The sequence below is a fragment of the Passer domesticus genome, chromosome 16 (genome assembly GCF_036417665.1).
Source record: "Passer domesticus isolate bPasDom1 chromosome 16, bPasDom1.hap1, whole genome shotgun sequence".
Classification (NCBI taxonomy): domain Eukaryota; kingdom Metazoa; phylum Chordata; class Aves; order Passeriformes; family Passeridae; genus Passer; species Passer domesticus.
Genome location: NC_087489.1, coordinates 513,976 through 540,760, shown reverse-complemented (window position 1 = coordinate 540,760; position 26,785 = coordinate 513,976). Strand labels below are relative to the sequence as shown.

General features: G+C 48.5%; 2 protein-coding genes across 6 annotated transcripts in view; both read left to right on the top strand.

The window, feature by feature from the left end:
- The window catches only part of NDRG3 (NDRG family member 3), a 61,218-nt gene extending 40,127 nt beyond the window's left edge, over nt 1–21,091 (top strand). For 3 of the 5 annotated variants that reach the window (XM_064391137.1, XM_064391139.1, XM_064391140.1), the window contains 13 exons: nt 8,608–8,713; nt 9,394–9,514; nt 10,003–10,065; nt 10,395–10,455; nt 12,033–12,119; nt 12,655–12,711; nt 13,994–14,097; nt 14,486–14,551; nt 15,006–15,057; nt 16,378–16,425; nt 17,062–17,239; nt 19,015–19,053; nt 19,553–21,091. In XM_064391137.1, the coding sequence (XP_064247207.1) occupies nt 8,608–8,713; nt 9,394–9,514; nt 10,003–10,065; nt 10,395–10,455; nt 12,033–12,119; nt 12,655–12,711; nt 13,994–14,097; nt 14,486–14,551; nt 15,006–15,057; nt 16,378–16,425; nt 17,062–17,239; nt 19,015–19,053; nt 19,553–19,731 (1,161 nt within the window). In that variant the 3' untranslated portion in view covers nt 19,732–21,091. The remainder of the gene's footprint in view (nt 1–8,607; nt 8,714–9,393; nt 9,515–10,002; nt 10,066–10,394; nt 10,456–12,032; nt 12,120–12,654; nt 12,712–13,993; nt 14,098–14,485; nt 14,552–15,005; nt 15,058–16,377; nt 16,426–17,061; nt 17,240–19,014; nt 19,054–19,552) is intronic. The other 2 variants (XM_064391141.1, XM_064391142.1) reach the window with 2 other exon arrangements.
- A 459-nt stretch (nt 21,092–21,550) lies between these two features.
- SLA2 (Src like adaptor 2) lies at nt 21,551–25,150 on the top strand. Its single transcript, XM_064391919.1, has 3 exons — nt 21,551–21,641; nt 21,718–21,978; nt 22,254–25,150. Exons 1-3 carry the CDS (start codon nt 21,551–21,553, stop codon nt 22,475–22,477), a joined length of 576 nt encoding a protein of 191 aa, XP_064247989.1. The 3' UTR covers nt 22,478–25,150.
- Nucleotides 25,151–26,785: the final 1,635 nt, after the last annotated feature.

Sequence of the window (26,785 nt, the reverse complement as noted above, 5' to 3'; positions counted from 1 at the left end):
GTAGTTAGTAGCTGGGATGGGCTGCCCCAGGAGCATGATGAGGTTTTCACCTTTGCCAAGACTAGCAAAGATGACATAAAGTAAATAGCTGTAGCCACAGAGTCAGTGAAAAGGGGGAAAGCCTGCCCTGAGTAATCTGCATCTTCTCCACTTTACAGCAAAGCAGCAGAGGCAGTTCTCTTTGCCTTAGGTGAACCAGGAACTGAATGTCCTTAAGTTGAATGGTTTTTTGGGGATGTTTCTAGCCCTATGCTATTACAGACCTTCAGCAAGCTTGAGCAGAGTGCCAGCAACAGATGCCTTACTGCTCTGTGTTCTCCCAGGTTTTCATGTTAGAAAAAATTTTTGAAGAGATTTCACAGATGTGTTCTTTATTGCCAGTCTCCAAATCAAATAAAATCCTGATTTTTTAAGGAACTAATTTTAAACTTTGAGAGCTTCACACTGGGAGTAAAACTCACCTGGTAATGCCAAAAAAGAAGCTTAATAAATTAGTCATGAAAAGCACTGGTAATATGAATTCTAGTCATTAATCGTTCCCACCGTGAAACGGTTTCTTCAACCTTTAATGACCTTTAAAACTTAAGTACTGAATCACACTGTGACCTGGGTCTGTGGGAGCATAGCTGGAATTTGTACTGCTGCTTCTGTTTCCTGTGAGTTTCTGGAGCTCAAGGCATTGAGCACCTCTGGAGCTGCTGTTGGATGCCTCACTCCTTCACTCAGAATGTTTTTTCTCAGTATGGGAATTTTTTTGTTGTGTTAAGGAAACTTCCCTGTCCAACCCTCCCAGAGCTACTCTGGCAGTTACTTGGATCACCTGAACTGGGACCAAGCCCCTGGCAGCTCATATCCCACACTCAGTCACAGCAGGTTTTTTACTGCTTCTGCCCCAGGTTTTCCGTAGCAGAGTCACGGATGTCCAGATCCCTGAGATAATTTAATCATGGTGCAACAGCTAAATAGCAAAGCAACAAAATAAGACCTTGAGCTGGTGCCTCCAAAGAGGGACCCCAAACAAAGGATCCCCTGGGGTTTTATCCCTTCACAGCACAGGGAAAGTCTGAGCGTCCTCAGCTGCTGCAGCGTCTCTGAGTCCGGGTCCCCTCTCTGGACCTCAGGTCCTTGGGCCCTTTTCTGCAAAGGGTCTTCAGTTCATGGCCTCTTGCTGTGAGCTTAGGCTCCTGCCCCTCCAGAGCTCAACCTGCAGTTCCATTGCAGCTGCACCTGAAGCTACTGAATGGATTCTTTAACAGATGGCACCTGTAAGTGGCACTGTCATTGTTTCCCTCTCTGGCCAAAGGCAGAGGGTGGCAGTCAGAAATGGTTCCTACATTTGAGCCTTTTTACCATGTGTCTACTTCTTTCTGTAATCAGTCCCACGGTAGATTTAGGCTTTGGCAGTCATAGTTGGGTGTGGGTTTTCCTCTTTAAGTTTGAGAAGCATTCAGAAATGTTAAGGGCAAATGGAATAATGTCCCGGCCTTGTCTGACCTGCAAATGCCCAGTAAGGAATGCCTTCCAGCAGTTCTTGTTTGAGTTTGATCTCAGATGTTTTAAAGCTTCTGTTGGGTTGTGCTTTATCACCTTCCAGTGTCTGAGCCACTATGGTTCTCATGCACTTCTGAAGTGCAGGGCTCTTTGATCAAGAGCAGAGATTCTTAGGAACTGGCACCGTAGAGATTACAGCAAAATTCGCAGGACAGTGAACCCAACCCTGCACTCCCACCTACAGATTTCTGTGAGACCATCAGCTCACTGGACATGGGGCAGGGCAGAGGGACAGGAGAAGGAATCTTTCCAGTGGCATCATGAAGTCAGTCAATCAAAGTTGCATCCATTACATGGTAACAACACTGCATTTTAGCCACAAACTTCTGTGGAGCAGCAGAGCGTGAGAAGCCATCCTTGACATGATTCTGAAGGCAGAGAAATGTATTCTGTGCCTTCCAAGATCTGCTCTGCGATGGAAACCATAATGTATTCCAGATCAACATCCTTGGGGAAAAGGAAAAAAACCATAAACCAGCAAACCATAGAAAACTTCACTAGTTTTGCACTCCAAGTTCAGAACAAAGCCTGCACAGAAATAGAGAAGACTGTTGAACATAAACTGAGCAGAGAGCAAATGCCCATCCATTGCAGCAATGACAAGGAATGGTGCCAGAAAGCCAGCATGTCTAGCAGAAGGGCAGGAAGGTTATTTTAAACAAAGCATTTTTTAAAAAGCTAGAGAAAATGGAAGAGGTTATAAACTCTAACAGATTAAATATATGAACAAAGGGGTTTTTGAGAGATGATTTGCAAAGGGGAAAAAACCCAACTGTCCTGTTTCAGATGTCAATGGAACCTGGAAGGGAGGTTTGTGGTTAGTCATAGCAGAAAAACTAAATTTTTTTTTTTTCTGCATGCAGGCTTGGCACAGAGCAATTCACAGAGAGCACTGTGCTGGAATGCTCTTTGTGGGGAGTCAGCGCAGACCCTGCCTTACCCCACAGTGCCTGCTGCAGAGGCTCTACAAAAATAATATTTATGCATTTGTAGCAGGTTGCCAGAACTAGAAGTACCAACCCAGGAGTTTTAAATAAGTTTAAAGATTAAATAGTTGAGACGTTAAGTGAGAGGTTATGCTCCTCTCTTGAACCTGCCATGGTGACCAATGATTCATCTGTCAGACATTTTATAAGACAGATCAGAATTCAGAGGAATTCTGTAAATTCACTGACCAGCTATATCAGATAGACTGATAAAATTAGCAGAGTGCAGTGGATCAATGACACTGATAAATATTAAGAAAAGGTAATGTAAGTTTTTACATGGAAGAAGTCCTGCTCTGCAGAGCTGTTGGAATTCTTCATACAGATCAGTAGTGATATAAGTAAAGATAATTCAGTCAGTGCAGCCTACTTGGATTTCCAAGAGACAGGACCAAAAGGAGTCTTAAGACATATCTCTTAAGGGACTTAGGAGACCATACAGTCAGAAGAGAAATCCACTGATGGATGAAATACTTACTAAAAAACCCAGCATTTGTCTTCACAAGTTGAGATCACTTGAGCACTCTGGAGATCTGTACTGGGACCTGTGCTGCTTAAATATACTCTTTGGAGGTATGGAAAAAGTGATGGAAGGTGCAGTGACAAAACTTATCTGCCTTTGGGTAAACAAAGTGTGCTACACATTGAGTCAAACCTTCCTAGAGTGGAAAATGAAAGCATATGGGCTCAGGGCTGATGATAACCCAGAGGCATAAAGCCTTAACATTGCAGGGGATGAGTGACAATGTCAGCACAGGGCTTGTGGCTTTCAGTAAAACAAATCAATCTTTGTTCATCAGGAACAGACAACAAAGCAACTCCATTGTGCTACTTCCTGCATCCACCACAGGTGCCTGCATGTGTTTGGCATCCTGCCAGGCCTCTTGGCTCAGCAAAGACGGAGCTCCCTGGGGCAGTTTTGGAGGACCCGTGTGGTCAGGGTCATCTGCTGTACCAGGGCTGGCTGGATAGTCTCAAGCACATCAGCCCAGAAAGGAGCATGTGAGGGTCACAAGCTGTTAGGGTATTGCTTCTGGGGAGTATGGAAATGTGGTCAGTTGCTCCCCAGCTTCCAAACCAAAGGCCAGGAGATATCATGCAAAATCAGCAGATATGAGATGGGGAATTACGTAGTTCTTTACCCCACACGTTAATAAGGTTCAGTTGCTCTGGTCACAGGGGGAGAGGCACAAGTATTTGGCAGTTGTAGCCCCATCCTCCAAAAGTTGAAGACCGCACCTCCAGTTAAGGAAGTCTTATTGGACCTACAGATTGTTGGAAGTTGGGAAAGTCATGGGAAACTGTTACAACATACAACTGTTTGAGAAGTTGTATCACTTTGTCCTTTTCCACAAGCGCAGGCTCCTGAAGTCCTCCCAGCAGGCTACAGCTGCAGCTGGTCTCCATGCCTTCTGTTCTTCCTCCATCATTGCTCTTCTCCTTCCTGCCTCCAGGCACTGCTGGTGTTTGAAGCTGTGAATCCCAGGTGTGCTGGGTGGATCAATGGCAACCTCCTGCCCAGCCTCAACTCTGTGTGTCAGCAGCAAGTGTGGCAGGGGCAGTGCCTGCAGCTGCTGAGAGCCGGCTCTGGGAGCCACGCTGCCTCTGCTACCTACCTCCTATTTGCAGCAGGTGGGCTGCAGCTGCTGTTTATTTTTACCTGCTATACAAATAAAGGCAAAAGATAAAAATATTTTTTTTTTCTGAAGAAAATCTTCTGATAAAGTTTTCAGTCCCTAAGTGAAAATGGAATTTTATCCAGCTCTTCAAAACACAACCTGTGGATCATGAGCTTCTCTGCATTCATCTCCCTTATTTTAAAGACTGCAGGTTTGCAAAAGCCTGGCTGTCTCCTGGCCACATGTTTTCCACCTGCCTTCTCATATCACTGCTTCCCTGCACTAGACCAGATAAGCATTCAGACATTAGCTGGAATTAGACACGTGCAAAGTAAAAAACCTTGAATCTCTTTTCAAATGACACTGATACAGTGTGTCATAGCTGACCTGAGCAGAGAGCAGAAAGAAACCAAATGTGCCAGAGTCTGGAAGTGTCTGTTACTTTCCAGCACAACACTTCTACACAAGCAGAGGGCAAATACCAGCAGTGAACGTGCAAGAATTGTGTTTTGGAACTGGGCACCGTTATGGAAGCATTGATGCAGTGTGACACAGGCAGGACATCTCAGTAGGCAGCTGTGAAGAGTGTCTGCACATGAAGAAAGTGTGTTTGTCAAGGGGAGAGGGTGCAGCCTGCAAAATTCCTGTTCTCTCACTGAGTGCTCTGGTACCCACTGTAAGTGGGTTAATCTGCTCCACGTTTGAGAGAGTAATAAGCCAGTAATAATGTAACTTAATAATAACTTTGGGGGAAAGTTCAAGGTAGCCTTTGTATAAGTGTAGAGACTGTTGTCATCTCAACCATAATACCTAAGCTTTGATTTAAGCTTCCATCTCATGCTGTCCTTTGGCTTTGATACATAGGAGAGCTGTTGTGAAGACAAACAGGTGATGGGGAATCACGTGTGCACTAATTGTGTGGCATCTGAAGTTTATTTTGTCCTTTGCAATGAGAGATTGCCCTAAAACTCTAGGGAAAGTTTCAGAGAAAATAAAGTTCACTGGAAAAACTGACAATGAATCACTGGTAGGGAAACTGGGGGTAAAACTCAGTCTTATTTCTACAGATAATGTAGAAAAAGAGATCAGCATGATAGCCAATGTGCAGTTAAAAAAGTAAAGGTAGAAGCCTTTATCTAGTTGTACTGTCTGCTGCTCCCTTTGTAGAAAGGAGAAAGCTTTCGAAAAAAGCTGTAAAAAGTAAGATGCTTTATTCAGAGCAAAGAAGAGTAGCTGCTTCCCAGGAGGAGAATCTCCACTTTGCCAGGGAACTAACAATAGAAATAAGAAGTAGCCTTAAGAGCTCCCAGTGTCTGAGGCATTGATGCTGTACAGGGCAGAATGAGAAGTTTGCAGATTTAGCGTCTTATATTTTTCAAATACTGTTTGCTGAGATTTGTTAAAGATGGAATTCCTTATGCTGCTGCCAGTGTTGTTCAGGTTTGAAGGACAGGTGTCTGGCAAGGAAGGCAGGAACCTCCCTTGGAATGGAGAATATGACCCCCTTCCCTCCGAATTATTAGCACTTTGAAATTACAGGGCTTTCAGGCAGAGACATGAGAAAAGGAGCAGCAGTTCCTTACTAGCATGTGTGTGTAAGAAGGCAAACAAGCAGCAGCCCGGCAGCACCGAGGGCAGACGCAGAGCCCAGGGCGGCCTTCTCCCGGCCCAGCCCCTTCCCTGCGCTGCAGTTCCGCGCGCAGCCAGCAGGGGCGCTGCTGGCTCCCGGCCGGGCGGGGCGGGGCCATGATTCCCCCGCGGCTGCAGGGGGCGCTGTGGCGCAGCTCGGCCGCCCCTCTGCGCACGGCAATGGCGGCGCGCTGGGGCAGCGATGGAGAAGGGGCTTCCTCTGGAGCCTCAGGGACAGCCGGTCCCGCTGCACCTCCGGGTGCTGAAACGCACTGCAGCAGGAACCTTGGAAGCAGCTGGAACGGCAGAGGCGGGCACACCCAGGGTGACAAATAAAATGTAAGAGAAAATTCTGCAGGCCCCAGCTAAGTGGCTGCAGCCAGCTGCACCCCGTTCCCCCACCTTGGTCACTTCTTTTGTCTCTCTTAAGTTCTGGTTATTATCATCTCTTAGGCAACATATGGGAGAAAATTCCCTGAGAGAAAGGAAAAAAAAAATCCTAACCTCTAACAAGTGTACATTCTTTGTATGTGAGTCACTAATGTGACTGAAGGAGTAGCAGGGTAGTCCCCTTTCCCCCAGATTGCAGCTTACACAGTCTGCAAAGTCAAAGTAAGCAGGAGACAAAAAATTGATTATTAGCTCAAGGAAACTTTTCCTTCCCCACTTGAGAGCTGAGATGCAAGCTCAGTTTGGAAAACAGAAATGAGCGGTGCTGCAGTGTGAAACACAGTCTGATACTTGGATAGAGGCTCTGAAGGGAAGGAGGTTTCTATTTCTAACACCTTGTCCTGTAGCTTACCTAGTAAAGGCATGTGTGACCGTAGCAGTAAGTTCAAATGTAATTACAGAAAAGACTGTGTTGCAGACATATTTCAATATCATCAGCTCTTTTGTTGCTTTCTGTGCTTTTCTCATTATTTTCTTAGTCTAGTGTTTGTGCTTCTATTTGATAGTTGACCTTTTGCTGCTACCTATAGACCCTCTCTTATCCCCTGCAGGTGTCCCCCCTTCATGAGCCATGAGCCAGTTTAATTGATCTTGTGCTCAGGGCAAGGCTATTCCTTCTGCCACCCCATGCACTCCCCTTGGGCTCTGAAACAGAACCAGCATTTGCCAGACCTCTTTATGAGCTTCTTAACTCACTGACCTGGCCATAGTCTAACAAAGCAAGATTAATTTAAAAAAAAATGGTAACTGGATAGTTGTTTATGGAAGAGCCCAGCAAGTGCCAGAGCTGGCAGAGAGACCTGTCCTTAGTGGTAGTCCTTAGTCCAGCCCTCAGGGGCATAGGGAAGTGCAGGTGAGGGTCGCAGGCTCCGGCCACTTGGGCACTTGCTGCACTCTCCATTGAGTTCACTGCGTTTCACCCTTCCAGCCACCTGCACTGCCAGTTGCCTTCTCCAAAAGTGGCCACTTTATTTGAAGGACTCGTTATTTAAAGGACCTGCAGGCTTGGAGAGCACTAAACTGGAGTCCAGCGCTGTGGCTGTACAGCACATCTGTCAGAGGTACAGGAGAGAGCTTTGTCCAGCTCAGCAGAGCACCCCTGAGAGCTGAGACATGGGCAAGGGGCAGACCCTGGAGGTTTGCTGGAGGCTGAGGAAGCAGGGACTGCACCATGAGCCGCTCTGTGCAGCCTTGCTGTGAGGACAGGAATTGTGGACACATGCTCGCTTTGCACACACAGGCGAGTCCTTTCCTCCCCCCTATCTCCTCCTAAGGAAAAGGGAGGCAGGTGAACCTCAGATAAGGTAATGTCATCTGCAGATGGGTCTCTGCTGCTTTGTAGATAAGTACTCCAGCTTCTGTACATGCACAATGCAACAACTGCATGCAGGCAAAACCCAGCCCCATTCTGAGGACAAGGACAGACAGGGGTGTCTTTTTACCCTTCAAACACAAGCCTTGAAATAGTTTCAGCAACCTCATGTGATTTGGCTGGGCCAGTGTTCCTGTTGCCACACTCCTGAAGCAAGGGAAGAGAGGGGCTTTGGAGTTCTTGAAAAGAAGCACAGCTGGGTGAAGGAGGGTCTTGTACTGCAAGAACTAAATCAGTCTGCCCCACAACCATCTCTCAGGAGTGCCCAGAAAGTGGGTGAGGTGGATTTCTGATATGCTGCAAGGCAGGTACTCTCACCAGTCCTGTATTTGATTTAATGACTTTCAGGTTGTTCAAAATTACTGTTAAAAAAATAAATTAAATCATATACTTTATGTAAATTAGTAAAACATATTTCTGAGGTTGTAATGTCCCATCTTCAAACTGAACCATGTGGCATTTTCCTAAGATACTTTCTTAATATCAATAAAATAATTGGTGCTTTTTATAGTTACTCTAAGAGCATGTCTCTCCATTGGTTTCTGTAAGACGAGAGAAGGGATCTACAGGTGATATTGTGTACCTAGCTTCCTGACATCTCTACAGGTTTTCCAAAGTCCATAGTTATCCCAGAGATCTTGATCATGAGAAGATGCAGCCCCAGACCATTTGCACATCTGTACAAAAGCAAGCGGCTTTGGGCAGTGGTTGGACACAGAGACTGGATACAGAGGTTTGACCAGGTTGTGGATTGGCCAGGTTGGATGGGTCTAGGAGCAACCTGATACTGTGGAAAGTATCCCTACATGTGGCCAGGGTGTGGAATGAGCTGGTGTTTAAGGTCCCTTCCAACCCAAGCCATTCTGTGATTTCAAGAGCTGTACTGTGGGTAGGAGAGCAGTGCTGAAGTGGGAATGAGGCCCTTGCTGCTGGCCCTCAGTTGGGGTTCCCTGTGAAGGCAGCACATGTAACACCGGGGCTCCTTCTTCTCTCTCTGCAGGAACATGACATTGAGACAGCTTTCGGAGTGGTTCATGTCACCATGCGGGGCACACCCAAGGGGAACAGACCTGTCATCCTCACATACCATGACATTGGCCTCAACCGTAAGCCCTTGCATTGCCAGGACCCTGAAAAAGTGATTATTCGTGGTATTTGCTTTTGAGCATGGGGAGTAGCAGGCCTGGTATGGAGCTGAGATGAGGTCATTCCAAGGTGAAAAGATAAAGGTCTGCAGGGGAGAGAGCACATGGTGTGCACCTGTCCAATCCAACAGCCCTTGAAAGGTAGGGCCAAGATGGAAAGATGAAAATAGGTCCACCCAACACACCATAGTGCTCTAGCTGACTTGCTGCACTGTGTGATAGGGCATCCATTCCGTGGGTGCTGGGCAAGTGAACAAGTCCCTTCTACATGGCTGCAGCAGTAGTGTAATATTCTGGTGGGTGCAGTTGCTCTTTTGACGTCTTCCCACCCAAAATGTACTGTTACATTCACACAGGTACTTCTCTGTGAGTGCTTTAAGTAGCCAGGTGCTGCGAGACCCTGCTTTCTGGGGCATTGCAGGCTGACTGTTGTTTGTCTGCCTGCCCTCCAGTCATGGCAGTTCCATTGCTGACTCAGTGCTGCATTGCAGTTCTGAGGCACAGCACGTACACCATCCAGCACCCACTGCCCTGTGGTCAAGTGGGGGCTTGAGCTCCTGCAGGTGTGTGCCGTGGTGTTTGGAGGGTGGCTTGCAATAAAACTTAAAGAAGTGTCTAATTTCTTGTTGTTGTTGTTTCAGACAAATCCTGTTTTAATGCATTCTTTAACTTTGAAGACATGCAAGAGATCACCCATCATTTTGCTGTGTGCCATGTGGACGCACCAGGCCAACAGGAAGGAGCCCCCCCATTCCCATCTGGGTAAGAGCTCTGCAGTGACCCATGTTGTTCAGTCTGGACTGAGGTAGCACCCAGTTTAAGCCAGCTGGGACTGCCAGGCTGAGTGTAGTGTAAAGCAGCTGCCAGCAGCAGAGGAAATGGCAAGATAAGGAAGCTTTCCAAGGGTCATTCAGGGAACTCTCCAATTACTAAGGCATGGGTAAAGCCCTCACTAGGGCTGAGTCTGATACCACCTTTCTGACTTGAATATGAACCCAGCACACTGCAGCTGAGCTGGCATTTCATCTGTCCATCTTGCCACTGAAGTCTGACTGCCCAAAAGACCATAGCTCTGTGTTAGTCTTGCTCTGAGGGATGGGATCCACACAGTCAGCTGAAACACACAGTATCATTGCACATTAATAACCTGTGCACATGTCTACCACATGTTCTTTGTCCCTCCTACCTTGAGTGGAACTGGAAGGTAACCTCTGAAAGGCTGTATTTGGAGGTGCTCCCTTTCTTTTCAGGTACCAGTATCCCAGTATGGATGAACTGGCTGAAATGTTACCTGCTGTTCTGACACACCTAAAGTAAGTCTCTGAAAGGAAATGGCGTGAGCCAGCTGGATACAGCTATTCCAGCACCTACTTCAGTCTCTGCTTGCCATGACTGATATGCTCGCTGAGGTGTCCCCAGAGGCACAAGTATCTGCTAACAAGTAGGACCCTGTCTACTTTTGTGCTGGGGACACCGTCTGATACATGAAGCAATTTATGGCTGCTGCATCATTACCGCCTTGTTTTAAAAACAAACCATAAGTGCACAGCTGGATGCTGTGGAAGGGGGAAAGGCTTTGCCTCTAGGGATGCTTCAGCTGAGCTAAGTTAGTTGTGCTGACTATGAAATGCCTCTATTTCAGCCTGAAAAGCTTCATTGGGATTGGCCTAGGAGCTGGTGCTTATGTCCTCAGCAGGTGTGCAGTAAGTATCTCTTCACTGCTTGTGGCTCATGTGGAGTGTTGATCAGACTGTGTGGGGCATGGGAAAAGTAATGTTCAGTAATTACAGCAGGGATGCAGGGTGCCATGGGAGGGCTACCTCCATCTAAATGGTTATGTTGGAGTATTTGGGGTTACTCTGAAGTTGTGCCAGGCATGGAAACATTGTAATGTGATGTCTTTGAGTCAGCTGAGCCCATCCTGGGTACTAGGAATAGTCAGTCTTGAATCTTCACAGAGACCGACTGCACCACTGTGTGCTGTGTCCACTGTTTGTAGCAGCAAAGAATGGATGTACTCCAAACTGGTGTTGATGTGGAATGTGCTTTGTCACTGGAAGGAAGCAGATTTTACTCCACCCTTACACAAGAGAGTTGCTTCTGTTTCAGTACCTGCTTATACATTTCTCTCTGGTGTAGTGTTAATGTGAAATCAGTGGGTATAATTTAGGACAATACAGGAATTTATCAGGAATTTGCTTGAGTCTTTCAGAGTTAGTGTTAAAAAATCCCAGAAAATCTGACACTTTCAGTAAAATTTGCTTCAGGTTGTTGTATGCAGAGAGTTGCCAGTTGTTCAGGCCACCATCATTTCTTCAAGCCACTGTGCTGGGCAGCTGCCCCTCCTTACACAAAGTTCTCTGTCCCACTCCCTACAGTCAGCACTGAGCTGGGGCAGTGTGAGACATTGGTGTTTCACAGTTCCTTGCCTTCTGTGTCTTGGATAGTTTTCAGCCTTGCTAAAGAGGAGTTTGTGCAAAACAGCCTTAGTCCTCAGCGAAGTGCCACAAGTGTGCCCTTGCCACACTCCCTGGGCTGCGGGCAGTTTCCTGCTGAGGACAGAGATGTTTCCTTCTCTTTCACATCAGTGCAGTAGAGCAGGAGAGCTGCCTTGGAGCGAGCCAGAGCTCAGCAGAGGTTGGTTGCCTCTGATTTCTGAGTTTGTATTTGCAAGCAGCTCTCTTAAGTGCTTTGTACCTGTGCTGCCCAGGTCCAGCCCGAGGTACACTGGAGGGTTTTGGGTTGCTGGATGGAGCAGAGGAAGGGGTGTCTGCAGGCGGGGGCAGCAGGGGTGCTGTCTGGGGAGAGGGTGCTCCTGTAGCTCAAGCTTTCCATACTGCAGGTGCTTGGGGGCCTCAGCACTAACTCCCCTGCCATTTGCCCCATTTCCACTGGGAAAACTGCTTCTTCCTTGAGGAGAATGAGGTGCTCTCTGGCATAGTAGCTTGTCGAGGTTCCTCACAGAGGTGCTGGATTGGAGCAAAGAAGGTTGCTGCTCCCTGTAACACACAGGGCCTGAGCAGGACCTGCAGCTGTGCCCCTATCACAGGGGCACACAGGTCACCAGAAGGCACTGCTGAGTCTATAGGTGCTGTGGAGCACCTCAGTGCCACAACTGAGTCAAGTCTGGTCTTGCTGGGAGCCACTGCCTCCTGGCACAGAGGAGCTCTCTAGTTTGTCTTGCACCTTTTGCAAGAAGCTTTCCAGCTTCTGCACCAGCTGTTGACCACTGTGTTGACTGAATAATCCTTCTGAGTGTGCCTCTGCTCTCTTCCCACAGCTCAGCCACCCTGACCTGGTGGAGGGACTTGTTCTTATTAATGTTGATCCATGTGCAAAGGGGTGGATTGATTGGGCAGCATCCAAGGTGAGATTTTGCTTTCCCACACATGTGCTCTCCACAGCACCTAATGAACAGTGTGTAGAGTAAAAAAAATGGACAGAATACAGGATTTTTTCCATTTCTGGCAAAAACTGTACAATTTCCTTTCTTGTCCCTGCTGCGTTCTAAGTCTGGGTATAGTATGGCCTCTGCCATAGGAGCATGGGTGAGCGTGATCATGTGAATGAGAAATGTAGACAAACTGCTTGGATCACTCAGCTTTCCTCTGATTCCTCTGCTTGCAGGCTTCATTTGATTGATATTGAATGGATCTCTTAAATATTTTCTTATTCTGGTGCCTTGAAGTTATTTAAGGTTTCAGGTTTTTTTTGGAGAGCTGGGTTGTGTATACACAGTTTCTTTGAAGCTTTGCATGTCCATCCCAAGCTTCAGGAATTTGCCTCTTATATAATATGAATAGTTACTTCATTGTTTCCTTTACTCTGAGTAGGTGTTTTGCAATGTGTGATGAAACTGCATTTTTCTCTTACTCTCCTCCTCATTCATGGCCACTCTTCAGTTTTCAGGCTGGACAACCAACATAGTGGATATTGTCTTGGCACATCATTTTGGCCATGTAAGTACCCAGCAGATGTTAATGTTGCCTGTACAACTGTGCATGGAGCTATAACTTCTGTATGTGTCTGCTCCCAAATAGTTCTGGTCCATCAGATAAAGGTTGCCACAGGTAGTACCATTTTCTCTGTGTGTCAAGCTGACATTAGGGTTGGCATGCTGGGGGGCACACACATCCTCACTCCTGCCCTCACTGTCTCCAGGCCGTGCACTGGTGGTAGAACTCCTTTGTGGTGCCCAGGACACTGTCTACAGAAACTAGTGGCAGCCAGTTCTCTGTAGCCAGCATGGAAGCCTTTGGACTGTGGGTAGAGCAGAGGCCAGCTGGGAGCTGGCAGTGGGATCTTGTATCTGTTCAGATGTTGAACTGCTGCATTCTGCTCTTCATCTTACCCTTCAGTTTCAGCAGAGGCAAACCAGCCCCTCCTGAAAGCTTTGAATACAGCAATGCCTTCTGATTGGGATTAGCTGTCTCTCAACCAGCAGGCCTACTGGGCAATGACAGGGATAGTGCCTTGTGCACACTGTATATGCCACACAGCAGATGAGTCCCTGACCTGGAGTCTTCTTGCAATAACACATCAGCACTGAAAGGAATGCTTCCTTCTCCAGCACACTTCCTCCTGTGCACATCCTGCTCTCTTCCCACTGTCAAGCCCCTTCATTGTATGTAGTGCTTCCTTGCATTCCCTGTTCTCTCTGGCTCTCTCAGAATGTAGTTTCTTCTTACAACTGGGTGCTGGAATTGAACTTTCCCCTGGTCACAGTCTTACAGCTTCAGTATTTTTTTACTTTATTACGTTTATTAGTATTATTACATACTTTGCTTCTTAAACATTAAATGTAAGTGCATTGCAGTATTGAGGCACAGCACATACACCATTCAGCACCCACTGCCCTGTGGTCCCAGTGGGGGCTTGAGCTCCCACTGAGAAGACTTACTCCCACTGAGTAAGTGGGAGACCTACCAAATGCAGAGTGATTTGTATCTGTGCATTACTGAGGCTTGGGAGTTAACTTATCCCATCTCAGGATGCTTGTACTCTGGCAGCAGCTTGTGCACTATCAGTTGTAAAAGTGTGGTCACATTACCAAAGCACATCACATAAACACTTCATATCTCTGGGATCCTTATGCAGTGTGGAGTTGCTGCCCTCTGTGTCACTGTTCACAGGGAATGATGTGTATGAATACACTTTAATGCTTTGGCATTTTTATGACTGTTGCTTCTTTACTTATGAAAAGTATGTTTCTTGTTCTTCAATTCTTCTGCTTTTGTACAGGAGGAACTGCAGGCAAATCTAGATTTGATCCAAACATACAGGCTTCATATTGCGCAGGACATTAACCAAGACAACCTTCAGCTGTTCCTCACCTCATACAACAGGTATCGGATACCTTTTTGCCTGGCAGACAGCTCCCATAGCTTTCCTGCTCAGTAGATTTGCTGCCATATGTGTTATCCTACTGGGTATTGTATCAGGGGAACCTTTGTCCTAAGCCCAGTTTTCAGCTGATATCCTGAGCCAAACCTAGCCCTTGTGTCTGCCCCCAGGCCCTGTCACACCTCAGTAGCTCATCTCTGGGCACACAGCAATGCCATGAGAGGATGAATCCTGTTTTCTGGGAATGACTGCTGGGGCTCTTGCTCAGGGCATGATACATGGAGTTGCCTGGGTGCTGGAGCCAGCACTCATGGTTGGATTTTGTGTGCCCCCATGATAATCAATTTCCTCTGCAGATTTAATGGAGTACTGTTATGTTTTGTCTTTCAGTCGTAAAGATCTAGAAATTGAGAGACCAGTTGTTGGTGTCAATGAAATGGTTGCAAAAACACTCAAGTAAGTTGTCTGAATCAGTCTGTCTCAGTTGCTGACTCTGCAGTCTCTTCAACAGAAAAGATGTTGCTTCTCAGCAAGAACTGCACCAAGCACAAGCACTGGGAAGACTGTCCAAGACAGTCCCAGGCTGTGGTAACAGGACTGGCAGCTGCAATGGGGCAGAGGTGTCTGGAAGTCCTCTCATTAAGAATACATTGAATTTCTCCAGAAGGCAGGGTCAGAGGCACATATGTGTGCTTTGCCAGTTGGCATGCATGGAGAGGACAGTCTGGGTGCATCTGCAAGCCCTGGAGAATTATTTGGTACAACAAAATGCCAAGGTGATGGCAGGCAGGGATTTTGATGAGCCTTTTTTTGTTAACCTTTCATGAGGGTGTTGATTCACAGAGCTCAACCTTCTCAGAAACCCCTTTGATGCACTTGGAATAACACCTCTGTTTTGGCTTTTGACCAGGTGCCCTGCCTTGCTTGTTGTTGGTGACAACTCCCCTGCTGTGGAAGCAGTGGTATGTATCCATGAACTCTTTCCTCTTGTGACACTAGCCCCACAAGTCATTTAGCAGCCCTTCAGTGCTTTCATCTTGCTCAGAATGAGTTACAGACAGTGGCTCTTTGTCCCAAGCTCTTTTTCAGTCCTCCAGCTACTCATGGGAGAGCCGAAGCTCTGGGGCCCTGAATGGCCCTCAGGGCAACTCCAAGGTGAGGATGGCAGAATCTGAATGAGCATCCTGCTCAACAAGTGATGCAAAGGACCCTGTTTGGGATCGTGCATGCTTCCCTGAGCTCCGCCAGGCTGCCACCTGCAGTTTGATTCAAGTCTTGAATTGCTGTTGTTTTGCTGGGGCTACCTGGGGATTAAAACTGAGTGTGACTCCAGTTCTTGTGCTGGGGAGTCAGGTGGAGCTCTCTTAGAGTACTGCATCACCAGAAAGGCAGCCCTTGGGAGCTCTGCTCTGCTCTGCAGACACCTATAACCCATTTCCCTCCCAGCTCAGCTATAAACGGGGCATGGCACAGGGTAGTGTGGTTGTGGTGGATGTTGCTCCTCTCTGTCAGGCAGGGATCATGAGGAGACCAGGGGGTTGTGAACAAAAGCAGCTGCTAAAACTGTGGAAGAGTATAGGAGTCTCCTGCAGCAGTAACTTGAACCTAGGAGCCATGCATGGAGAACATTTTCCGGCCATGGCCTGTTGCCTTGGTCTGTTTGATCTGGAAGTCTGAAATTAAGTCTGCAAGTTTTAACTTTTCCAGGATACTATCCTTGAAAATTCCCATTGCTTACTGGCCACAGTACAGTACAGGATAAGGTCTTCTGCATATTAGTGTGCCTGTCTGGCTGCCCAGGTTCCCTGCCCAGAATAACCTCCCCTGCTGAGGTTGCTTTTCCTATAGAGCCCCTGCCTATTTCCTTTTTGCAGCAGTCTTGCAGAGAGGAAGTGGTTGTGGCCTTCTTGTCTGGCCAGGGTACTGAGTGACCTCCCTTATGCTGCATTGCACAGAAATCTCCTTCCCTCCCAGTCTTGCTGTCAGAGCACAGAAGTGCTCCAGGGTTTTATAGTGCATCCCAAAACTGGGGTATGATTTCAGTTGAATTCATGACCTGTCATCACAAGGTCCCTTAGATGGAACACCTGCCATTCCTCCCTGGATGTTTATTCATTGTTCACTTCTTACATGATCTCTGCTTTCTTGCTTGGTCCTTCCTGGCTCCAAAGAAGCTACCACTGCTGAAGACAGCCACTGCTTTTGGTGCAGCTAGTTCTCATTTTATATCTGAGTCTTTGAGTTTTCTGTGTGACACCATGTCCCTCTCTCCTTTTTTCTAGGTTGAATGCAATTCCCGTCTTGACCCAACCAAAACTACCCTTCTGAAGGCAAGTGCCACTCCAGAATCATTCTGGCCAGCATAAAGACACTATTTTTGCTCAGCTCCACTTAGGTTTTTGCTTTCCATACATTTGGATTTGAGACGTTTTTGGACAGTCATTCAGGGCTGTGCTCTCTCCTCCATGGAGCCAGGGCTTGAGAGGGAAGAGTTTGTCAGGGAGTCCCCCAATCCCTGCCTTATGGCCACCTTCAACTGGCAGAGAAGACCCGTGAGAGTTAGCAGAGATGCCCTGCCTCCACCCTGCTCTCTGCAGCAAAACATCCTTTTTCCTATCTTTGTACTGGTCCTTTCCACCCTCACCTGTGGCCCTGCAATGTGCCAGACAGCAGCTGTATGGAAGTGCAAAGTGATGGGTTTGGGCAGAGTGGCCGGGGGAGAGGTGGCTGGGCTTCTGGAGCATGGTCTGAGATCACTTGGTGACGTGGCCTCCAAGGTGCAGGGTTCCCTCAGCAGCAGGTCCCTGAAGGTGTATCACCTTGGCCTTGCTCTGGTTGTAGAGGTGAGGTGGTGGAAGCTGCAGTGTGGTGATCTCAGCTCTGGTGGGTGGGTGGTGCTGGCTTGGTTTGGGGTTGTCCTCCTGGGCAGGAAGGACAGCTCAACCTGCCTTTTCTTCCTGCTGCAGATGGCCGACTGCGGTGGCTTGCCCCAGGTGGTTCAGGTGAGACACACCTTGGCTCTCCCATGGCATTTGAGGGCAAAAGAGCCCTTTGTTCTGCTTGCACTAAAGCCACCCTCTCTGTTTCCACAGCCTGGCAAGCTGACGGAAGCCTTCAAGTACTTTGTGCAGGGAATGGGCTACAGTAAGTGGCAAACAGAAGTTCGTGGTTTGGAGCAGGGTTGTCATGAAGGGAACTCAAGCTTTCTGGTCCATCTGAGCCCACTGGCACCTGTGTTCCTACCCTTGAGCTACTGTGGTTGCCAGGAGATCCATCCATGCTGGAAAATCAACTAGTGTGCTGACATGCCTTAGCAAGCTAGTGTTGTTCCCTGACATGTGTTGGTAAAACCTTTTAAGTTTGTCTTTGTGCCAATCCAGAAAAAATGTGTTCCCAAGAACAGCAAATCTGTGCATACCTTCTCCAAAGGGGAAAGAAGTAGCAGTGCAACCCCATGACTAGTCTGGGTATGAGAGTTCCCCCCTTTCTTCTCACATGTTCCTGTTTCTCTCAGACTCACCAGGGTTAAATTAATACTCCACAACAAATCCTCTAATGACAGAACAGGTTCCTGGGTGACTTCTGAGGCACCCAGGGAGCCCAGAGAGAGCTGTGCTTTGCACCAGTGCATGTCCTGCCCTATGGCTTCTTCACCATGCCTGGAGGCAGAAGACGTCACCTGAGTGTGTCAGACTATCAGCTGCTCAGCTCCCTGCCTTTGGTGTTCCTGAGGAATTGGAGGAGAAGGGCTTTTTGCTTATCTCCAAGAAGGGCTTTACTATTCAGGAACATCAGGAGAAGGGCTTCTCAGTGCACTACAGCAGCTCTTTCTTGCCTACTGGGGTCAGGAGTTCCCTTTTGTGGATAATGAGCCTTCAAAAGCTGGAGTTAGGGAAGAGGTTTGGTTTGTGTGACTGGCTGACCACTCAGCATGGCCACCATAAGAGCTGGGACACTTGAAGTGGTCGCCTCACAGCTTTCCCAGATCATGGTCAGGGCTTAGCAGAACCTGTCCTTTTCCTGAGGGCTCTGCAGGTAACACAAACATGTAGGACAGTCGTGTTGGCCAAAGGAACCTGATCCTGCAGAGGAAGATGCTGGCGAGGAGGGTTCCTCAGCCTCACTGAGAGTGTTTCAATGTTCACGTCTCTTGTGTTCCTGGATTTAGTAAAATCAGCAAGTGCTGTTGTCAGAGCAAGGGGGAGCAGCATTTCAGCAGCACTTTGGAGGTCAGCTCTCTTGTCAATAGGACATGCAGCCCTGGAGAAGAACAGGCCAATTTTCTCCTTCCGTAATTAGTAGCTGGTCCCAGAATAGTTTTCCCAGCTTTCATGGACAAGACTGTGGGGCTGTGGAATGTGGTCAGTTCTCTTGGGGAGAACAAGGTAGAAGCAAAACAGCTGGGCACTGCTAGAAATACAGAAACCAGTTCTCCAGCAGCTGTTCACTGCCTTCTATACATGGGCTGAAGCAGCTCGATGTACTTCTGCTGACACTGCAGATGGAAGTACCAGCCTTGAAGGAGAATTGCATCAGGAGTCTGATGCTGTCATCCCAAAGACATGAATTTCTGTCCCATAGCTGGAGTTACACAGTGTACCCCGGGGAAACCATATTTCTGTTGAACAGGTGTGGGTTGTGCAGTGGGGAGTTATTGTCATCAGGTACAGTGTGATTTTCAGCTAAAGGCATTGAAGAGATCTGGCCCTGATGGGTTTTTAGGTGAGCTTGGCATCTCCTTGAGATGCTTATTAGCAGCTGTTCTTACAAATCCTGGGAGCTTTCAGTGCAGTGTACGAGCTGGGAACAGAAGGAAAGGTAGCTGGGGGTCCCAGGAGTAGTGCAGCCACTCGTCACACACCGCAACTAATGGGCTCTTTCCTGTATTCATCCCTTTCCTTGTCTTATGTTGTTTCCAGTCCCTTATGTGCAGCTCAGCCACCTAAGCACTGAGTCAGGTACCTCCAACCGTGCATCCACCTCGGCCCTGGTCTGTGTGCTGAGTGGAATTGTTCTCCGGGTGCTTTGCTGTCTCAGCATGTCCTGCTGTGGGTGGGCTGATCATTGTACCGTGCGTGCTATGGGTTTCCACCTTTCATTTGTATTTTGTTGATTGTTGCATGACATCAGCTCTGTGGTTTTCTAGAGTGATGAGACTAACTTTCAAAAGGTCATCCATGCCACAGCTGCCTTGGTTTGCACAGACACTGGCCATGGCTGCACTTGCAGAGGATCAGTTACACTGCTGGCATTTTCTCACCTTGGACCTTTTGAAATTAGGCATTAAACATCTTGCTTTAGACATGCAGAGACTTAATTTTGGCAGTGAAGAGTGAGTTTTCTTCCGAAGGGTGCAGCTCTTTCTGTGCTTACCCCGGGACACATACCTGAGTGACTGTGGTCTTGGCTCCAGGAGCTGCCTCCTTGTCTGAGTCCCATGTTTGTTCTGTCTTGCAGTGCCAGCAGCCAGCATGACCCGGTTGATGCGTTCCCGTAGCCACTCCTCCTCCAGCGTGGGCTCTGGCGAGAGCAGCCGCAGCCGGTCTCATGCCAGCACCCACGGGGAAGGGAGTGCTGGAACCCCAGAAGGAATTGACCTCCAGGCTGCACCTCAAACCATGGAAGTATCCTGTTAGGCAGGAGCCCCTCTTCTGGATTCAGACAGCTCCACTCACCCCACTGAACCCACTCAGAATTTAGCATTTCATCCAATATGGCATTAACTGTTCTCTCTAACCTGTGCATGCCCATCTGAGCAGCCACCTCCTTGGTAGTCTGTACTTGACATTACTTTGATCTTTTCTGTATCCCCTTGACATCAGAGTCTCTTTAAAACTCGTTGACATTCCACAGTCTTTGTAAGTCCCATTACTGTACATGCTGATGCCATCTCCTGTCTGTGCTGTGTATCAATCCAGATGACAGCCATTGTCTCCCCTCTTCATTTAAATATAATTTCTGTGGCTTTGTGAGGTTTAGAATTGCTTCCTAGTTGTGCTTCTGCTAAAGGACATGTGTGATGCAGTTGGTATGTCATTGGTGGGACGTGGGAAAGTAAGACCACGAGGATGAGGCACTCCAGGCACTGGAGTGGGCAATGCAGTGTGGAGCTGTACCTGGGACACAGAATCCACTGGAAGATCTCTGTGTCCCCAGGGCTGTTTCATGCCATGCAGGCTGAGAATAACAAATGGTCAGGAATACTGGTTTGGTCTTACCTGTGTATGTGTGTTAAGAAGGAGCAGAGTGATTTCTTACCTGAGCCTCCTGAAAAAGCAAAGCAATTAACCAATAAACTACACTAACAAGGTGCACTATTGACCTAGTACAAGGGATTAAACTCCAGTAGCCCTGGCTCTAGACCACTTCTGCAACCCTCTGCTGACCCTGCAGAAGGGCTGGATGCAGCGACACATGGTTGCTGTTCTCCCCCGGCACAGGTGAATATTTAATATTGAGCAGGTTGTGAAATGGGAAGCAATGCCTCTTGCCAGGTGGAGATCTCAGAATCTCCTGCACTGCCATCTCTGTATCCCACTGCCACTGCCCCAGGCAGCATCTGCACAGGATGCAGTTACATGGGGGCAGGGAACACAGTGAGTGTGGCAGCCAGAAATCACACATTCCTGTGAATCATGTCAAAAGGGTGAGCAGTGAACACCTCTGTGCAGATAGCAGTTACTGTCTTTATGGAATTCACAACTATGGTACCTTTTTACACCTGGCTGGGTCATCGAGGGTGGGCAGCAGATGCCTGCTGCCAGGGTCTGGTGTTAATGGGAGAAAAGGGATGAGTGGTCAGGCTGCTGCAAGTCTCAATTGACAAGCAAAACCTTTCCTCACTGCTGAGCAGCCTTGACCTAATGGGAGCCAACTCCTCCCAGGGTCATGCTCATTTTCTGCTCCATTTCAGGTAGGGAATGGGACCGGGAGGCTCCGCCTGAGGGGGACTTTGTACCGGTTATTGAATAAAGCTATAACTGAGTTTCATTGTTATGCTATGTGCTCTTGGTGTTTTTTTTGGCATGACCTGCACCCCTGGGGGTTTGGCAGTCTGAGTGTTTCTTGCTGCATACAGCAAACATCCCCAGGGCAGGGAGAGGACTGGGCAACTCTGCACCAGAATAATGTCGTTGGTGGCCCTGTGGCCCCTGGCAGAAGGCTGTCCAAGGGCATTGGAGAGCTGGCCTCTGTCAAAATGCAACCAGAAACATCCAGGATGGAAACAATAGGTTTGCAGCAGCACAGGCTACAGGGCTGCTTCTGGCTGATGCTGCTCCCCAGTCTGTGCTGAGCCCCTGCCGTGGGGCCTCAAAAGAGCAAACCACAATCAGGTTCTCGCAGCTTTGGGTTACAAGAGACAGCCTGCAAAAACAAACAGGGCTCCATCACACCCTGTGAGGAGATTCCACCAGGTTCCACTGTGCAGATGGCTGGTGGCACCAATGCCACCCAATGTCCCAGCCATTCCCTATCACCTACATTGTTCTGAAGGTGCTCATGGTATGGGGCTGGTACAGCAGCCACAAGGCCCATGGGGAGAAAGGTGATGCCTGCCGCTTCTGTAGGATGGTTGAATCCCTGTAGTGTGTAAGAGCGCATCAGGCAGCGGGGCTGAGCAGAACAGGGGCCTGGACAGCCCAGCCAAGTGCCCTTTGCCCTGTGCCTGCCAGGCTGCTGTTGCCTGTCGGTGCACTGTGGCAAGTGCTCTGCCTCGGCCTCAGTGACTCACTGCCACATTCACCGGCTGGGTAATGGATGCCTTTACATGTCGTCCTGGCTCACCTTCCCCAGCCTGCACAAATTGGTGGGCCCCTGCTCTGGTAATGCCCTGGCAGCCCTCCAGTACCCTGAGCAGTGTGTGGGGAGATGTCCCGTGCCCTGAAAGGAGGGAGGGGAAAAAGGTGGCAGCTGATCCCCCCTGCCCGGGTGCGCCCAAGTTGGGGGGCAGGGCTGTACCCTGTTGAAGCTGTTGACTCCCTGCCCAGAGTTCAGCGAGGGGCTCTGCTGCCCCATCTGTGAGCCCTGCCCCATGGAAGGGCCAGGGGCAGCCCCAGCTCCCACAGCACTCACTGTCCTCAGGAAGCCATCACTTCACTGAGACAAGATTGAGAGGTGAGGGAAGCTGGGACAGGGGCTGGGCCTCCCCTCACCTGACCCTCGAGGGGCTGTGGGCTGCCTTTCTACTACTACTGTGAGCCCTTTCTGCTCTCAAGCAGCTCCCTCCAGTTCTCGGAGACCACATCCCCACCAGAGGACTCTCCCATCAGCCAGAGCCTGAGGGAAGCCATCAGCTTTTGCCTGATTCTCTCAGAGACTGACACCCCTGAGCCAGACCCCACAGGAAAGGTGGTTGTTGTAGATAAGTTATGTAATAGTTAGCTTTCACAGTTAAGAGATAGATATAATGTGGATGTATAATGATGTTACTGTAATATGTCCTCCCAGAGACCTCTTTCCCCTTGACCTTGTAATAACCTTGGTAGTGAGGGCATTTGGGAGGGCTGGCTCCTTACCAGGAGGTGCAACATGACAACATGACCTGGCCTCCAATCAAGATGCAGGAAAGTAATCTCCACCAATTGATGTCAGAGATGGACTTGACTGCCAAAATTTTGGGAGGCACTAAAGAGTATAAAAGGCAGAGTATCCATTTTGTAGATGAGCACATGGCTGCTAGTTACGGAGACTCCCAGCACTGAAATCTTTCCTCATTCAGTCCTTTGTTGTAATTTTTGTTAAGACTTAATAAACCTTTTAAAATTTTTAAAGTGAGGATCATTTCTCACATAGTGAAGAACAGCTGAGGACAGGGTCCCCACTTGGCCAGAGCTCTGTGGAGGACACCCATTCCCCATCTCAGCCTTCTCCTACTTTCAGCCACAGACTCTTGTTCGTGCTGGGGCCCCTTGACCGGAACTTGAGACAGCCAAGACCAATGTGGACCACCTGTACTCTCAAAGCAGCAGAGAGAGGATAGAAATGTTCAACAAACCAAATCCTGGCCCAGGTGGAGGAACAGCCCAAGCCTATCGGACTTCCCAAGTTCAAGCACAACTGTTTTAGGGGCAAGGGTGTCTGTGCAGGCCTGTGAGCAGCAGCTGTGGACAATCAGAGTGTTTTCACCCCCATAACTACCAGTTTGCTTGCTGGGACCAGCAGCCAGGGGGAACCAGCCCCCAACTGTGCCCATAGCAGCTGATTTTTAAACCTGTTCACACATAGATCGTAAATTCCGTATAACAGGATCCTGCTGGACATGCAGCAATAACCATCTGTTATCAATTAAAAGGCACCTTGTTCACAGCTGAGGTGGACCTATTGTGACTTGCCCACGGGGCAAATTTCACTGCCACAACCTGGGGAATTTGCTCCTGCCATGGCCCTTGGCCCCAGCTGGAGTGAGCAGGCAGCCACGGGCGGTGCTGGTCCTCAGCCAACTCTCTTCAGGCAAATTCATGAGCCCAATAGGTTTAAATGTGCAATTTAACATGCACAACTGCTGTTCTAGGAACAATGGGGAAAGAAATGGGTCTGTGCCAGGAATAGATTATTCAAAGAAGCAGAATGCAAGTACTCAGGTACAGCACTGATCCCAGCTACACTGCAGGGCTGAGGGGCCTGAACAGCAGTAGAAAGGCCTCAGAGCAGCCACACTTATGAGCCTCTGCTTTCAACAGGCTCTTATCAGCAAAGCTGGAGCTTCCTCTGTGGCTAGAAGTGGTGCAGAAGCAATTTTGCTGCTTGGCACAATCCCTCTCTGCACCCTGAGGCCAGTGCAGCAAGACCTGCCCCTAACCCAAAAAGCTGCAGGTGTCCTGCTTGGAGGTGCTCCAATCCCTTCCTCATTTTCCTATCTGATGAGCTCAATCTTGCAACCTACTATAGTTTTCTTGTTTCCTTCTCCACCCAGAGCTTTACAGCCCTGCTCAGCCCCAGCCTCCAGCCCAGGTGGCCTCAGCACAGAACAGGCTGGGGTTTGTCCCAGGCCTGGTCTGCTGTTGTCACACTTGGGGCCCCAAGGTAACTCAGAGAAGTTTAGCATAGTTTATTTTTGGTATTGATCCATGTTGTATGAACCAACATGGCTCTTGGGTTCCTCCCTCCATCACCAATCTGCACCCAGGTTGTTGGATACATTTACACAAAAGACCACAGTCAAAAGCCTGCTGCTCTGCCATTTGTAACCTGGAGCCAGATAAAATGGGACGGATGTGGCTGTAAAGGCTTTTTAAATCCTTCTCCATTGCCAGCAGCCTCTGAGGCCTCCAACTTCCCTGTCCCGAAAATCTCCTTGTCCTGGGCACGTGCCACTCATGCTGGGAAATGTCTTCCCAGAGCACTGCCAGGCCTTTTCCCTGCCTCTTATGGTGAATGCTGCAGCCTCTAAACACCACGGTCACGAAGCAGATGTTAACAGACAGCTGAAGCACAGAGTGGGTCCAACAGCTCCCAAGAGTAGCAGCGCTCCGGCAGCCCGAGGAGAGCAGAGCAAGAATGCTGACAGAACAAACCCCAGCAAGACCACAAGTGCTAGGACAGGGGAGGACCCAGCAGCTACCCCTGCCACTCCAGCGTGGGCAGCTGTGAAGACACAGCAGATCTTCTCCAGTGGTGTTCCAAGTTCCTAGGATCCTACAGGGGAGAGGGGCTTCCCATCTGCTCCCGTGTTCAGGGTACCTTGCAATTGTGACTCGTGGCCACTTAGGCCAGATCAGCCACACCGTGGGCAGCACAGACCTCCCCCCGAGCCACGTCACCACTTCCTCTGGAGTGACAAGTGCTTCGTGTTACAAACTTCTCTTGAGATGGGAGTAACCCAGATTCTCCTTAAAAGATCCCTTGGAGTGGATTACAGTGAAATGATACTGAAATGCTCAATGTGTATAAATACATGTACACAGGGTTTATTTTTGAACAATTTGTCTGCAAAGGGAAGCAAGTATGTAGCCATTTTGATTATTATTTGATTATTATCTATAGTAATATAACAACATGAAAGCATTGCAAAATTGTCACTAAAACTGCAGGAATAAAAGAAACTCCTGAATACCATCTTTCAAGTGTGAGACAATCAGGCATTATTTTATTCCAGACAGGATGTGCAGGAGAAATCATTCCAGCTCAACCAGTTCTTTGCTAGACTTTTCACATATTTATACATTTAAAACCCAAATAAATTCTCATTCATTGGGTTCTGCATTATACAATTCTCAGTACTCTAGCTCTTATTGGATCCCTTCACCTTCAATGCTAATTTAGTCCTCATTCTTGGGTTCTCGTATCAATCTTTTTCCAGATTAGATGACTCCAACATAATGAGGGCATATTTGTTAATGTCTGTTTATCTTCTCTGTATCTTCTTGCTACTCCCAACCTGTAGATGTTGATTTTTGCTGATTGAAGCCTATCAGGCCTCAATGAGCAAAATTCAAACCCTCGGTGAGTAGTCTTTTGAAGAGAAACCTCAATTCCACCACCCTCCCCTGACCCCCACTTCCCCTTTGGCAAAGGCAAACAAACACATGACTAAAGTTACTTTGAAAATTGTAAAAGTTACATAATTTCCAACAAAATAAAACCACAAAAATATCACCCAAGGACGCCTATAAGGGAAAAGAGAAAGGGAGGGAGGGAGGGAGGGAGGGAGGGAGGGAGGGAGGGAGGGAGGGAGGGAGGGAGGGAGGGAGGGAGGGAGGGAGGGAGGGAGGGAGGGAGGGAGGGAGGGAGGGAGGGAGGGAGGGAGGGAGGGATGAGAAGGTGAAAATCTCACCACCCAGTCGGCCTTTGGTGAGTCTTGATAGTTGGAGCTTAGCATCTTTCCCTGCAGCAGCATTTGCTGGGATCAAAGGGATTTCGAGGAGCTACAAAGCAGGCAAAGTGTCTTCATCAGCTCTGAGCTTCTGTGCAAAGCACATGGCTGTGCCTGGAGCCCAGACTCAGAGCAGCATCCACCCAACCCTCGCCCCAAGGGCACAGAAACCACCTGTTCAGGAGCTGGTCCTTCCCTGGTGTCCTTTGTCATGTCTGTTTAAAGCTCCATGACTTACTCACCAAGTCACCAGCATGGAAGCCCTGAAGGTACACACAGCTTCCACTCCCAAGCCCATGCAGCCCCTCAGAAATGGATATGGAGCATTGCAATGCTCCATGGCCCCTTTCACCTTCTCCTTTCACCCCAACAGCACACAAGCACCACCAGCAGGAAAACTCCTCAGCAGGACAGGATGAATCCCAGTTTTGCTGGTTTGTTCTCAGTTTTTTCTGTCTGCTTCTATGTTGTAAAAGGAAAAACAAAGTAGTATTTACTGTTGAACTGTTTCAACAGAACCTTGTTCTGGGTTACTCGCAGCAGGTATTACCCAGACAAGGGCTGTACACAGTTTTTTTCCCTTCACAAGAACTGCTGTGCAACCAGAAGGATTAGCACAAAGCTGTCAAACACTGCTGAACAACTGCAACGCCCCGCAGGGCACCAGAACCCCACTGGGAAATGAGCACAAGGACCACCCGCAAGCACTCCCACAGCAGGATGAACAACAGGCAGCAGCAGCATGGATGGTGCACTGGCCATCAGAATGGGCATGAACATGACCCATGGGCTGGACAATGCTCAACAGCAGATCTTGTAATTACAGGTGGTGCTTTGGTCAAATAACAGCGAGAATTTGGAGACTCTACCCACATGAA